Genomic DNA, 16,004 nt, shown 5'->3' on the forward strand with positions numbered 1-16,004 from the left:
CTTTATTTATAAACATTTAATCCTCACAACACTGCAATAAGTACAACTATCAACCCAATTTTACAGAGGAGAAAACTAAGGCTCAGAGAAGTTACATAAGTTGTGCCTAAGATCAGGCAGAGGCACAGTCTAGCTCAGGCCATGTTCTTAACCACTAAGCCGTGATGCCTTTTCATACACCTCCAACATGAAAAGCACTTTATCTGAGACATTTTCAAGCTTCAGTGTATATACCTCCAGACAGCTTCCAAACTAGGGAGAAAATCATGTTCATCCAAACTCTAACCTTTATTCCTATATCCTCTCATATTCTGAAGAACCCTCATTTTTCTAGACATATCTGGAATGCCCTTTATCCTTTTATTTTTCTACCTTGGGATATTTTTAAAATAAAAGATAAATGATATGCTGACCAGAACTGCACAGACGCCTCATGGTTTCAGATAATGACAGGAAGATGTCTCCTGTCCAAGTTCCAATACCTACTTTACAACTTTGTTCTGATGTAAGGTATCCTGGCCACTTTCCCTTTACTACCCCACAAGGAAAATCTCTCAAAATCTGACTGCATCCCAGTCGCTAACCTAACTGCCCAATTTGTGCATTATGTGAACTTAGAGATAAGAAAATTATTTTCTTAACACTAAAAATCCAGCTTACTAGCCATAACTGTCACAACTGAACATAAGGTTTTATACTGACTTTATGGCTTTTCTTCCCATCCTTCAGCTAATCCGTCAAGATCTATAATGACAATAAAGCCATATCTTTAGTATTTACTAGACATTCCTGGAAAACCTTGTGCTAGGAGGCACTAAAACAAAACAAAACAAAACTGGTAAGTCTGTCATTTTCTTGCCCTTCTTTCCCCACATGACCAATCTAGTCTTAAAGCCATGAGGTGGAGCAAGTAAAGTGGGCATGGGGCGGGAAGGGGAGGAGGGGGGGAGGGAGCCCAAGATAGATAAGGAAGGTCTCCTAGAGAGGAGGCAGCAACAGTGAAGGGAAATTAGGTACATTCAGGGGCACTAATCAAATAACTATACATTATAAAGGATGATGGAAATCAGGTTTCTCACTGTCAAAGAAGGAAATTACAAATAAGGAAAGGAAGAAAACCAGAATAAACCCTAAAATTTTGGATTAGAAGTCGGTATATCAGTGTAAACTCAAGGTCTTAATTATATATTATAGATATACACGTGTTTTAAGCTAGAAAGAAGTGCTCAAAGAATGATGACATGTCAGAAGGACACAAGACCTAGCTTGAAGATACTCCTATGGGCCCAAATCTGAAACAATTTGAGCACCAAAATAATTGAGGACAGAAATGAACCAAAAGCCACTGAGAAGAATAGGAATTAATGAATCCATACCAGTAATAAACAAATGGGGCAGTGATGCTATAGAATGCCGATTTCCAACTGGTTAAATGTGGAGTGAGCGCTGAAGGTAGAAAACAATTTTTGCAACCACCATACTAAATACTGATTCAGGCAAGAACCATCCACGGATGAATGCTAAATTTAGGGTGAAGTGTTGAGAAGCAGGACATTTTACGTGGTCTTACAGGGTTTTTTTGCTCATCAAAAATAAATATTAACATCACCATTGAGGGCAGACGGATATCACATGCCTACAGATGTGATGCCCTAGAAAAGTCACTTCATTTATGTTCTATCCAACCTGAAATGAATAACCCGAATCTAACCACCAGGAAACATCAGAAAAACCCCAAATGAAAAACATTACTGCAAAAAAGGCAGGCAGGGAAAGAGAAAAGACTTCTTCAAAAATGCCAGTGTCATAAACGATAAAGGCTGTGGAAATATTCCAGAATAAAGTAGTTTACGAAGACTTGGTACCTAAAGCCAATACCTGATCCTAGACTGGATTCTGTACTAGAATAAAAAACTACACAGGACATAATTGGGTCAACTAACGGAATATGGATGACAGATTAGATAAAAATATCAATACTATACTTTTGTAAGAGAATATTCCTATTCTTAGGAAATACACACTGTAGTATTTAGGGGTAAAAAAGGGTTGGCAATGTACACAACCTACTCTTAAATGGTTCAGAAAAAAACGTGTGTGTAGAGAGAATGCAAATGGCATAAAGTGTTAATAGGTAAATCTGGGTAAAGAATCTGGGTGTCCCTTGTACCATTCTTATCCTTGCAATTTTATGTAGTTTGAAATTATTTCCAAATAAAAACATTTTTAAAAGACAGTAGCTAGATTGAAGGGGCTTCCAATGGCCAAATTTGGGCATCAAAATGAATAATGACAGGAATGGACAGACTGTAACACTTACTTGAGAATAAGAATCCATGAATCCAACTAGTACTAAAAAAAAAAGCTCTTCTTTCCAAAAGAAGCCAAATAGTAATTGTAGAAATAACAGAAAAAGAAAGTCACCATTTATATCCACCCTAATAATAACTGACTCAGGCAAGATTCAACCTGGGTGCTAAAACCACTGAGTGAAACTTAAGGAATGAGATGTTCACATAGTGTCAGTCAGCCATAGATTTCTTATTAATTACAAAGGGGAAAGGGTACCTTTACAATGGAGAAATCTGGCAGACACTGCCTTACCTAAGCGATGCCATGTGTCTCCTGAGGTAACCAACCAGAATCTAATCGTGAGAAAACAAACTGCTAATAAACCAAACGTTGGGACATTCTGCAAAACAAGTGGCCTGGATTCTTCAAAAATGACAATGTCATGAAAGAAAAAGGCTGAGGAACTAAAAGAGACTATGGATATGCATCATCCTTGATTGGCCCCCGGATCCAACAACTAAAAAGCTATAAAGGACATTGGAACAACTGGGGAAAGACAAATAATACAGATTATGTACTAGGTAAAAGCATTATATTAATGTTGTTTATTGAGTGTGATTATTTTTTGGTTAGCAGAAACATGTCCTTATTAATAGTAGATAAATGCTTCAGTATTAATACGAATCACAATGTCTGCAAGTAACTCTTAAATGGTTCAGCAAAATATGTGTATGTGAATGAGGGAGAAAAAAGCAAATGTGGCAAAATGTCAATATCTGGTGAAATAAAAAATTTGTTTACATAAGGATTAGAAAGTTTTTCACATTACTTCATTTAAGCATCTTAAAACTTTGGAAAGTAGAGGTCAACTACCTACTGCTGAGAATGAGAAGAAGAGGTGGAAAGATTAGAGACTTTAGAAGAGTGAGAAAAGGTCTGCTAGGCCTTGGGAAAACTAAGAAAACCTTGGGGGTGGAGCAGGGACATACCAAGTAGCCCTGAAAGCCTAACCGAGGCTGGAGAACAGAACAGCGGTTACCGCGTTCCAACCTCCTGGCCCCACTGGCCTAGGATTTCACAACACAAAAAGCTGCAGACTACGTCTCTGGGAAGGTTATAAAATTGTTCATGATAACCATCAGTCTTGCTACTGATTATCCTCAGGGACTGTTTCTATTTTTTACCCAAAGAAGTTTTCCCCTAAATCTTTGCTTCAATGAAAACTGTATTTTATACCACTATAAAACTTGTATTTTATTCAGCTTAATATCTTCATTTTGCAAAAGAGGCAGCCTGTATTCAAAGAAGCCCAATGCTGTTTACCAGGTAAACTTATAAAAGAACTAGTGGAGAGAGACCAGATACTTCTAAATACCTGATGGGAGGGCAGGAAGTTTTGACATAGGGTGCCCACTGGTAACGAGAGGGGAAAAAAAAAAAATCACAAGGAAATAACAACAAAATAACATATGAAGCTTTGATCTTACTTTGTCCTCCAAAACTGAGGATAGGAAACTGTCCTTCAAACTCCCCTGAGAGAAGCCCAAAAATCGTCATAAATATAACCACAGGCCCAGAAGGTAAAATGTTCACAAACTTAGAAGGAGCCCCCAAATGGGATTTTCTCATCCACCTCTTCTGGGGAAAAAAGTGCATACTAACAAACAATGAAGATTAATTGTTCCTTGTTTTTTAGAAGGCTAACCTCTACCAGTATTAAGAGAAAGCTGAGTATAACTTTAAAGAAAAGCCTTACAGCCACCTTATCTGTGGGAAGGAGCCACGCAAACCCGAAATGTTCTGTGTATTTGCACCAATTCAAAGTTCCCATCCAATATCCAGGCCAACACATACTGCCTTTTTAAAAATCTAGTTTAACTAAGCACAGTGGTGCCATCCTTTCTACTTCTGCCTTCTTGGATCTAAGAGATCTGTAACAATTTGAACTTGCCGACAAGGAAATTCTTTGTCTTTCACCTTGTCTAAATTTATATATATACCTTACAATATCTATAATTTTCTATATCTAATTTTCTATATATCAAATATATATATAATTTTCTATAATCAATTCTTTCTCAAACTGATGAAGTAGAAGATCATATTCTAAAAACAGGTAAATGTAATCTCTTACCTTTCCATAAAGAAGTAAACTTTGTGTCAGCTTCTTTGTGGATCAAAATCAGAAGACCAAGAGGAACCAGGCTCCAATTTCTTTTGAACTAAAAAAACTTTTAGATTTGCTTTTATTCCTTTCTGTTCTGAGCCTTCTGAGCAAAGTGCATAGTAAGCTCCTTGTTTCTAATTTCTACAGTGTCTACTCCACTCTCAGCCCTTTGTGGCCTAGTCAGGAGGACAGGAACATACCCACCAAACTCTAAAGTAAATCAACAAGAAGAAGCCATAATTAAAGAAGGCATGGCACTGACCTCTGCACATTAAACACCAGAAGACAATGGAGTAATGTTTATACAACTGAGAGAGAACTCAGGTTTTCATATGCAAGAGAAACAGAAAAACATTCTTAGATTCATAACAGGGTCTTAGAAAATAAACCATTCTTGTAACCACTTGGAAAATTTCCTCAAAAAACATGCTTCATCCAAACAAGAAATAAACTGAATTAAAGAAACCAGTCTTAAGAGGTCCAAGAAAAAATTTAGGGCAAATTCAAACTCTTCAAGGATGAGGAAAATCCACAGTAGTTTATCTGGTAGATGATAGCAGCAATTTAACATAGCAAGAAAAAGAGCCAATTATGTTTGAGTTTATACTTCTTTAAAAAAAAAATACCCATGTGAACTGTGTACATCTTAAAAGAAATGTTCTATTCATGCTAAAATTTAAATAGATATGACTATCTTAATAGAATTGTTATAGAAAAAAAGCATAAAGAAATTAAAGAGGCCATCATCTGTTAGTCAAATTATAGAATTTAGTCCCCTTTAGATGACATCTTGACCAAACTACAGAAGTATTATAGTATCTAATAAAACTACAGATAGACCCTCTTTTTAAAATATTTCATCACTTTGAAGGTGTAAGTTTCTAATTCTTTTATCCATATATTATTACCTACAGCAAAATACCATCAGGAAAGTGGTTTGAGGAGGTAGCAGAAAGGGAAGAGCTGAGTTGATTCAGGGAGCTGGGGCTAACAAAAAATCTAGGCTGATATGTGATTAGTCTATCAATGTGCCCTCCTCTTTCACACCCCCTCAAGGTGCCTTCTGTTACCTGATCCCTCAAGGCTTTCCTTGATGTTGGAAGAGAAGAAGGGTCAGGGTAAAACATGGAAGAGATTAAAGAAAGGACCAAATTCAAAAGAAGTCTTTCCAAATCCTCTCAACTGGCCCTTGCAGGTATTCTGGAAGACTGTGGTACAGAAGTGGCTAATCTGGGGACGAATCTTCAATGAAATGCTCTTACATGGCATAGTTTGCTATAGGAAACCTCTCTACAAAGGCATAAAAGTGTGCTTATTACCCTCTGATTCAGGAAATGATATGTTAAGTAACTAATTTATATAAAGATGTATATAAGGATGTTTATCATGGGGTTGTCTGTCTTTGATAAATTTTTTTTATTAAACTTTGATTTTTATTCTTTAGTGTTAAGTTGATCAATTTTATATATCAAAATTTTCATTTGTAATCAAAATTAAGAAAGCTGAATTAGAAATTTCAAATATGCTCAACTATTATTCACTTCCTGTAATTAAAGAATAAAGCAATCATTGACAAATATTTGAACATTTACACCCAAATCCAAGGATATATAAGTGGATCTTTTACCTGCCTTCATTATATAATATCTACAGGGGAAAAAAATAAAACTTTTCTCTAAAGAGTATCCTTGTACAGCAACACATGCAGAACTGCCATATTCTTTTTTTTTTTTTGCATTACACGGGCCTCTCACTGTTGTGGCCTCTCCCGTTGCGGAGCACAGGCTCCGGATGCGCAGGCTCAGCGGCCATGGCTCACGGGCCCAGCTGCTCCACGGCATGTGGGATCTTCCCGGACCGGGGTACGAACCCGTGTCCCCTGCATCGGCAGGCAGACTCTCAACCCCTGCGCCCCCAGGGAAGCCCAGAACTGCCATATTCTTATAACAGGTACATAATATCCCATAGTAATACTACGATCTATGGGATGTGACTCTGCCCTAGTTCTCGTCTAAGCAACTTATGTGTAATGTCTCACTGATTCCTTACTAAACTTTTATAAGGTGGGTGGTATTATCATCATTTTTATAGTTGAAGAAACTGAAATACAGAGAAGTTTTGATAAACTTCATAAATGTCCAACTGTGCTTCCATTTTTATAAAAAAATTTTAAGGGCCTATGCATAGAAAAGAACTAGAAAAATAGACATTAAACTGTTACTGATGATTGTCTCTGAGTAGTATAATTATGGGATAGAAGTTCTTTATAGGTTTCTAACTGCTCTGCACTACACATGAATTACTCTTGTACTGAAAAGGGGGAAACAATTCCCTCACAATAAGAAGAAACAAAGTAGGCTTACATTCAATTTTTTTTTCTCTTTTGTTTTTAAGACATCTGAACTATCTTCATTCACCCTCCAAAACCTCTTCTAAATCCTAAACACATAAGCAAAATTACTTATTATGGCTACGATACTCATTTTAAATGGATCAATTTAGTATATGTATAACCCTGTATATACAGAGAATACATGTTATCTACATACACTTGACACCACACTGACACTCTACTGTATGAAGAACATTTATGTCTACTTTTTAAGATTCTCTGTAGGGAATTTGTGATACAGCCAACAAGTGCCCTTTGTGCTCCTATAACACCCTATGTTCATCACTGTCACAGTACTTACCACACTCGATTATGACTAAGTTTACCAGTCTTTCTCTTCTGACAAAATGTTGACGCCAGCATTTGTGTTAGCACAGAGCCTGGAAAACAGCTGTCACTTAGCAATTGTTGGGTACACTGATTACAGATGGATGGACAGACTTCTGCACATACATGGATGGATGCATGGACAAATAAATACAGAGATAGATGGAAAAAAGAATGGATAGTCACGTGGATAGACAGATGTATGGACAGAGGAATGAATGTACTAATGCAGACTTTCGGTCATGAAATCCTGACTCCAGTCCCAACTCTCTAGCACCTATGTAACAAGTCACTCTACCTTTCCAGGTCTTTTATTCATATATGAAAGTGATTGGACTATCTGACATTAGAAGGTTCCTTCTAGCTGCTAAATTAGATCACTGAGACTTAGGCATTATTTTTCATTTTAAGCAATTAGAGAGGTTTGCTGGTGGAAAACTTCACTTTTGGTAACGGTGTGGGTCACATTTAAGATTGCATTGAGGGCAAACCCTTAACCAGGGGTACATTCCTGACCCTACCGCCGTTCCTATACAAAAACATGACTCTCCTGACGACGAGGGCTTACATGTTTTAGAATTGCAGTGAGGTTTGGACTGAGAGTCTCAAACACCAACTTACCAAGGGCAAACTTTAAGTCTTTGTTCTTCAATTTATGAAAAAAAAAAAAACCCAAAATTTCCAATCCAACGGTGACATTGTATCTTTAAAGTGGAAGAACTTAGCTAAAGGCTCTTTGCAAAGCAGTAGAGCACAGTCCTTCATGATGTAAATGTAGCCAATTACCTTTTACTTTTTTATCAAACTTCTTCTGTTTCATTTTTTCTCGGTTTTTCTGTTGAACTTCCTTCGCTTCTTCTAATGCTTCCTGACTACCCCAAACTTCAAGAGACCTCTTCACAATCTGAAATACAGAATCCATAAATTAGTTGTGATTCATTGTTGTAAAATAGTTATAATTATTAAATCCATAGGTGCCAAAGAGTGATCTAACTTAACTGCAATTTGTAAGTATTTATTTGAAATTTACAAGTTTTAAAATATTGCTAAGAAACAACTCTAATACTATCTCTATCTAAACCTATGAAACCCTCAGTGAATGTATGATGAATTAGATTATGTATCTGCAAAGCACCATAAAACCAGGTGTGCCAGTGTAAATAGAAAAGCTGTCCTCTGACTGCAATCACTTCTCTGCTTTGTTTTCATGTGAATCAAGAGAACTACATGTAGTCAGTGGGTTTGATCAAGTTTTGGCAGGATCACCAAAAAAAATCTGCTGACCAATTAGCCATATCAGATCTAAATATGAGGTCATCTCCAGAAATCTCCCATCACAGGAAATCAATCACTACTACCCTTCTCCTGAATCAATAACAGTTTCCATCCACGTGACTAATTTCTTATCTTCAAAACATGAATTTTCTTTAAAAATTCTGGTAGCTGAATGACCTAACAAGTCTTTATTCTATTTTAAAAACCTTGGAATATATATATGTACTCTTTATTATATATATATATATATATATATATACACTCTTTATAATATTTATTTACATTTAGGGAAATAATATACACGCTGAGAATTATGCTCAGGATATCTCTCACAATATGTTACAGGGACCAAAATATCAATCGATAAAGCCAAACTGAAATTTCTTAACATAAAGTAATATACTGTTATTTCATAAATTCTAAAACATCACATTTTCCACAATTTAACATCCCTGAAAATGCTGCATCACTAATGTAACTTAATGGTACTTTAACAACTCTGAGTCAAGAAGTGGTTCAGAAGAATTGGACTCTGAATGTAAGGAAGTTTAGGAATACCTTAATAAATCTGTGGTACTTGCATTTTCCTTTTTATGTACACACAAGCATGATTTATAGCAAAAAAAAACCTAAAGTAAGTCTAATGGCACTATTTCAATAAAATAAAAGCACCAAGTGATAAGGTAGCACTGGGTCAGTTTAATTAGCAGCATTTTTTCATGTTTAATAGTACATAAAATGATGGTGAATCTTAATCTACAGTGTATTATATTTAGTGAAAATTCAGTATATGTCTGCTTTTACAATGTGGTTTCTTTATTAGAAGATACTAGGATCTTCTAGTATATTCCAATCAAACTGTGCTCTAAAGCAATGCCTCCCAATTATTTTTTATATAATGGCACAAAAAAAGAATAATTTGATATTTGCATCATTCTTGGGCAGATACAGGAAGAGTTAGATTCTGGGCATTTGTGAAATTCCCAAATTTTTTTTAATGATTTTATTTGGGCGGTAGGTGGGCAAGGGAAACATGGGCTGACTCCTATTTCAAGCATTTTTGTTTCCAAATTGTACCCCTAACATCACCCAATAGTAATATATTTGCTTCAAAGTGCCACATCAAAAAGCAAAATAAGTAAACATGTTATTAAATGTCATTATGTATGACTATGACTCATGTAAAACAATAAAATGAAAAGGATCTTTTTAACTTTCTGTAAGTAATAACTAATTATAACTAGTTCATTGTTAAAACTTCACCCGACCCAGGGTTTAAAATGACTGAATATAGGGCTTCCCTGGTGGCGCAGTGGTTGCGAGTCCACCTGCCAATGCAGGGGACGCGGACTCGCGTGACCCGGTCCGGGAGGATCCCACATGCCACGGAGCGGCTGGGCCCGTGAGCCATGGCCGCTGAGCCTGTGCGTCCGGAGCCTGTGCTCCGCAACGGGAGAGGCCACAACAGTGAGAGGCCCGCAAACCACAAAAAAAACCAAAACAAAACAAAAAAAGACTGAATATAACTTATTAGAGACCTGTAATTTTAAGTAGAGTTTCATATCACCCCATTGTGCATGATGAGGATTCTTCTTCACAATAAATTTAAGAGCTGGTTCTCTTTTTTCTAAATCACAATCTTTCAGAAGGTATTCTTGTTTTGCTTCTGTTTTAGTTATAAGCTTGTGTTTATCATCAGCATCTCTGAAAACAGATTAAGTCCATTATATAAAGTAGTTGTTTTAAATAAGTTAGATTTTCTAACAGTCCCAAAACCTAGGGGCATACATGCCAAAAGAAACATATAAAATATTTTTTCCTGAAACTCTCACGGTCAAATTAGCAGCATAAGAATTCCAACAGAAAAATACTTTCTTTTACTAATTCTGAGACGCTATTTATATTAGCAGCAGACCCATGTTATTTAACATGTTAAGAATTTCTTTTTACTAAGTCCCTCTTTTCCACAAAGTATTTGAAATAACTTACATGAACAGAGCAAATATAACTGAGAACTAAGACTCAATAATGAGAAAGAAAATATAAGGCTTAAAGTCAGGACAGGCAGGATATAAGGAATATAAACATGCAAGGTCCAAATGCACCAAGCACAGCTGAGTTTCCAGTTGGCTCTGAGCTTTTTCAAAGCCCAGGTAAAAATGGAGACACAGTCAATTACATAGCTCTTCTCATTCATTTGTTCTCCATCTACATGCTAGGTATTGTTCAAGGTACTAGGAATACAGCAAAGAATAAAACAAAGCCTCGTTTTCAGGAAGCTTACATTCTAGTTAGGAGAAGACAGTCAATAAGCAAACATGATGACTGATAAAAGTGCTATAAAGGAATACAAAGCATGGTAAAGGAACAGAAATTTTCAGAGAGATCGGGAAATCAGAGAATGCCACTGATGAGGAAACATTTGAGCAGGGCCCTTTAGAAGTCAGAAAACATTCTGAATAGCTAGAGAAAGAACATTCATAGCAGAAAGAAGAGAAAGTGCAAAGACTCTAGGACAGGAGTGTGCTTTGCAAATGGAGTTCACAACAAGTGGGCCAGCGTGACCAGAATGCTTAAAGTAGGTGATGGTGAGGAGTGATGGAAAATAAAGTCAGAGACAGGCAGGGATCTTGTAAGAAACGGTGAAGACAATTTTATTCTAAATGGATTAGAAACCATTAAAGAGTTTTGAGTAAAATGCTACATGGAGAAGAGACTGACGGTGCAAAAGTGGGGGAAGAGGCCAGTTACAAGAGTACTACTGCAGTGGTCCAGGCTAGAGCTGATAGGGGCCCAGTCTAAGGCAGTAATAGTACAGAGGATGAGAAATGGATGGATTCAGGATATGGTTTAAATATAGACCCAAATGGATTTGGAATTAAACATGGGATAGAGAAACAGCCAGTGAATGAAGTTGGCTTTTACTGAAATGGTGAACACTTACGAGGAGATAGGTATAGGACAGGCGTTGGGGGGAGGTGTTATAATTGGGAATAACTTTAAGAAGACTAAATAATTTGGAAGTATACACCGAAGGAGGGGACAGGTAAACTACATTGTACTAATCTATAATCGTCAAAGATGTTGGGAAAAACAAATACAATGGAGGGCTGTATTCCTAATTATGTTTACATTTTAAAAGTGTATTTCCAGACTACTACATAGCTCTTTAAATTGATAATTAGTTGCTTCCATTTTCTCATGGAAGTAAGGTTATGTGTGGTCATTTAATTCCCAAACACTAATCTGTCCTGTAAGGAGATCACACTGTGGACCTGAAACCACTGTGTGCATTAATGACACTGTTACATCACTGGGAACAGAGTTTACAATTCCAGTGGGTAGCAGAACATTTCCCATCACAGATCTAATCAAGAGACCAGAAACATCTCCCATTCTATCTTCTAAGGACCTACTTAGCAACAAGTCAGTGGTCATGGCTCTAGATGTCTGCAGCAGGGACTCTAAAAAGGCAGGTCCACCAGGCGTGTGAGCAGTTGATCTGGGACTGTACGTACAAGAAGTGGGGACAGGCAACAGATAAGAGGGCTAAGTAAGAATCCAAGGTGGGATTTGTAGGTGTGAAAGACACCAACACAGGACTCGGCTGAGGTAAGCAGTAGGGATAGGAGAAGCAAGTGGAGTGAGTCATATTCTGTGGTGATACAAAAAGAGATAAAGGCTAGGAGAAGAAAAAGAATGACAGAAGAATGTGATTTTTCCTCATCTAATCTCTCCCCTGCCAATTCAGGAGAGTCGAAAATGAATGGAAAGAGGTGTTCTGAGTACCAGAAGAGTAGCTGGAGGTGTTATACTTCCTTCCTCTCATTGAAGGTGGCAGTCCTCTGACCAAGGTATCAACACACACTAGTCAAAGTAAGAAAGAAACAAAGGGATCCTTAGGGGCTGGGGGGAGAGAAGGGTTAGGAACCTGCTACTGAGAGATGGTTAATGCCCCCCCAACCCCCCAGCAGGAAGGAAAAGGACATATCGATGGAAGAACCAGGGACATCCTTCATATTTATGTGGCATAACGTTGATAAGCACAGTCTTCCTGTAATTCTTTAGCAAAATGGAAAACACAGAAATTTTAGGAAACTCCCAAAACAAGAAACATTTATGAAGAAAATATTAAATCCAAATGGATCTAATTATTGTTTTGCCCTAAACCTACAAGCAAACATTAAATTTTAGTAATTTAGAACATGCTCTGAAATAAAAATAAGTACCTGCAGTTATCACAAGTTGTCAAATCAAAGTGGTTCATTAGGTAAGAATCCATAAATTCTTTACCACATTCTTCACATATAACATAATCAAATTCCATTACAGGTCCTAAAGAAAGGAAGATTAATCTATAAGTTGCCTTTTTTTGTGATTAGAATAGAGCTTCCTCTATTTTATTAGCTTACCAGCATGTATTTTATGCCTGATACAAACATATTTACGTAAAAGACAACATAAAACCTTGATTAAGTAATCTTACATTTATCTAAAAAAATTTTTTTAAGGAAAAAAGAAAAGAAAAAGGAAATAACATAAAGGAAAAAATTATGGACTCACCCAGTATTTCTGAACTCAAACAACATGTAAGGTACCTGTATTACTTTTGTATTGCTGGTATAACAAATTACCACAAATTTAGTGGCTAAAATAACACAAATTTATTTTCCCACAGATCTGTAGTTTATGTCTGACACAGGTCTCAGTGGGCTAAAGTCAAGGTGATGGCAGGCTTGCACTCCTTTCTGGAGTTTTTGAGGGACAACCTATTACCAGCCATTTCCAGCTTCTAGAGGCCACCTGCATTCCTTGACTCATGACTTCCTTTCTCCAGGGATGTAAGCTGGAGCCAGCAACTGCAGCTTCTTACATCACTATGGCTTCTTCCATAATCACACCTACCCCTGACTCTCTCCTGCCTCTCTTCTACTCTTAAGGATCCTTGTGATTACACTGGGCCCAGCTGGATAACCCAGAATAATCTCCCCATCTCAAGGTCATTAACCTTAATCATATCTGCAAAGTCCCTTTGGCTCTGTAAGGTACTTAATTCATACGTTCCGGGATGGTTAGGATGTGGACATCTTTGGGGGCCATTACTTGGCCTACCACAGTACTATTGAGAGAGTACGAAGATTAGTCTCAAGGCAGGAGGGAGGTGGGGGAGTTGCTTACAGATAAGGGAGATGGGCACTAACATATAACACAGAAAACAGAGGCAACACAGAATTCACTTTCAAATGGGAAACTTTTTCTCTCCCTCCCCCACTACCAACAGAGTAAACAGCTTCCCCTTCATCTGTCTCAACCACTAGACTGGAAATCTCTTGAAGGCAGAGACTGTATTTAGCTATATATCCTCAATACCCAGCACAAAACTACTCTAGGTAGATTAAGGCCGGATTCTTTTTTTTTTTTTTTTTTTTAAGATTTCAAATACCTAGCTAAGGATCTTTATACTACAGAATTTTTTTTTTCCAGCAAGTCTGAAAGTTTTACTCCTAGGTCTTTAGGATGATTGCTACCGCCAAGCCCCAACTCTGAGAACTGCCACAAGTCCCAGCAGGAAGAAAAATGGAGCTGCCATTTTGTTCATGATTTGTTCAATGTATTCCTATCACTGCCTTCCCTTACCTACTTCCAACACAGGAAGGTCAGTCAGTATTCTAGCACTCCTCAATCTCACTAATCTCCAAACTCTTAACAAAAAAATCACTCTTCTTTCTAAAATATTACAGGGGCATAGCTATGGACAAAAGGAAAAACTGAAAATATAGTCAAAGTGATATCTTCAAAAAACTGGTTACTGGAATGTGTTTGGATAGAGAGAAATTACAGTCAGAAGTACCAATTAGGAGGCTACTGCACAGTATTATTAATCAAAAGCCACAAAATGTGCATTCATTTTCCTAATTTTTAAAAATGCCTTATAATGGAAATTTTAAAATATACATAAGGATGATTTTTCAACTCCATCACTCCCTTTACATTTACCATGCAGAAATTGCCAGTCTACTGTAATCAAGAGCCTTCCCCTCCCCCAGTCATTCATTCACTAACACATTTATTATCCATATAGACTCACGGATTCCTATTATTTCAATGGTGTCCTTCATTACTTTAGCGTTCAGTTGTCTGAAATTTGGCCAGTGGAAGCCCCTTCAAACTGACACTTATGCCTCTGTAACACGCTTCTATCACTTTCTGAACACTTACATATTTTCTGGCATTACAAAATGTCCCAAGCTCATCTTGTAGCCATCCTGCCCCAATCCTGGAATCAGCTATTTCTCTGAAGGGCCCTGGTTTCTTTTAGTGGAGAACAGTATCAGCATCCAAGATCTGGACACCAACTGTGCTCATTGCTACTGGGCTACTACCTCTGCTTCATGGCCATTTCTGTGAACAGGGCTAGGAAATATACGTATATATAGACACACACACAAATATTCATACATGTACTGTACACTTTTTTGTTGAGATATAACTGACATAACATTATATTAGTTTCAGGTGTACAACATAATGAGTCAACAACTGTATATATTACATAATGATCACCACAATAAGTCTAGTTAACATTCATCACCATACGATTACATTTCTTATCATAAGAAATTTTTTTTTTTTTTGCGGTACACAGGCCTCTCACTGTTGTGGCCTCTCCCGTGGCAGAGCACAGCCTCCGGATGCGCAGGCTCAGCGGCCATGGCTCACGGGCCCGGCCACTCCACGGCATGTGGGATCCTCCCGGACCGGGGCACGAACCCGTGTCCCCCGCATCGGCAGGCGGACTCTCAACCACTGCACCACCAGGGAAGCCCTATCATAAGAATTTTTAAGATCTAGTCTCTTAGCAACTTTCAAATACGTAATACAGCATTACTGTACTGTAACCATGCTGTACATTACTTTCCCATGACTAACTGGAAGTTTGTACCTTTTGACCCACTTCAAACATTTCACCTACCTCCCTCCTCCCCCCTCTGGTAATCATCAATCTGTTCTCTGTATCTATGAGTCTGGGGGGGGGGTTGTTTTTAGATTCCACATATAAGTGAGATCATATGGTATTTAACTTTCTCTGACTTACTTCACTTAGCATAATGCCCTCAAGGTCCATCCATGTTGTCACAAATGGCAAGATTTCATTCTTTCTTATGGCTGAATAATATTCCACTGTATGTACATAAACACACACACACACACACACACACACACACACACACACACTTTCTTTATCCATTCATCCATTGATGGATACTTAGACTGTTTCCATATCTAGTTATTATAAATAATGCTGCAATGAACATGGGGGTGCATGTATATTTTCGAATTACTGTTTACATTTTCTTTGGATAAATACCCAGAAGTGGGATTGCTGGATTATACGCTAGTTCTAATTTTTTGAGGCACTTGCATACTGCTTTCCATAGTAGTTGCACTGATTTACATTTACAAGGGTTCCTTTTATCCACATGCTCACCAACACTTATTTTTTGTCTCTTTGATAACCACCATTCTAACAGGTGTGAGGCAATAGCTCAC

The 16,004-nt window shown here is 37.4% G+C and overlaps 1 protein-coding gene across 1 annotated transcript in view; it reads right to left on the reverse strand.

Annotated features, from left to right (window-relative positions):
• The window catches only part of XPA (XPA, DNA damage recognition and repair factor), a 91,774-nt gene that overhangs the window by 45,465 nt on the left and 30,305 nt on the right, over window positions 1–16,004 (reverse strand). Inside the window, exons 3-5 of the mRNA XM_059073281.2 lie at window positions 12,683–12,788; window positions 9,992–10,157; window positions 7,965–8,082 (exon numbers count right to left, since the gene is read on the reverse strand). Of these exons, the coding sequence (XP_058929264.1) occupies window positions 7,965–8,082; window positions 9,992–10,157; window positions 12,683–12,788 (390 nt within the window). The remainder of the gene's footprint in view (window positions 1–7,964; window positions 8,083–9,991; window positions 10,158–12,682; window positions 12,789–16,004) is intronic.

Source organism: Kogia breviceps, chromosome 8 (assembly GCF_026419965.1).
Source record: "Kogia breviceps isolate mKogBre1 chromosome 8, mKogBre1 haplotype 1, whole genome shotgun sequence".
Classification (NCBI taxonomy): Eukaryota; Metazoa; Chordata; class Mammalia; order Artiodactyla; family Physeteridae; genus Kogia; species Kogia breviceps.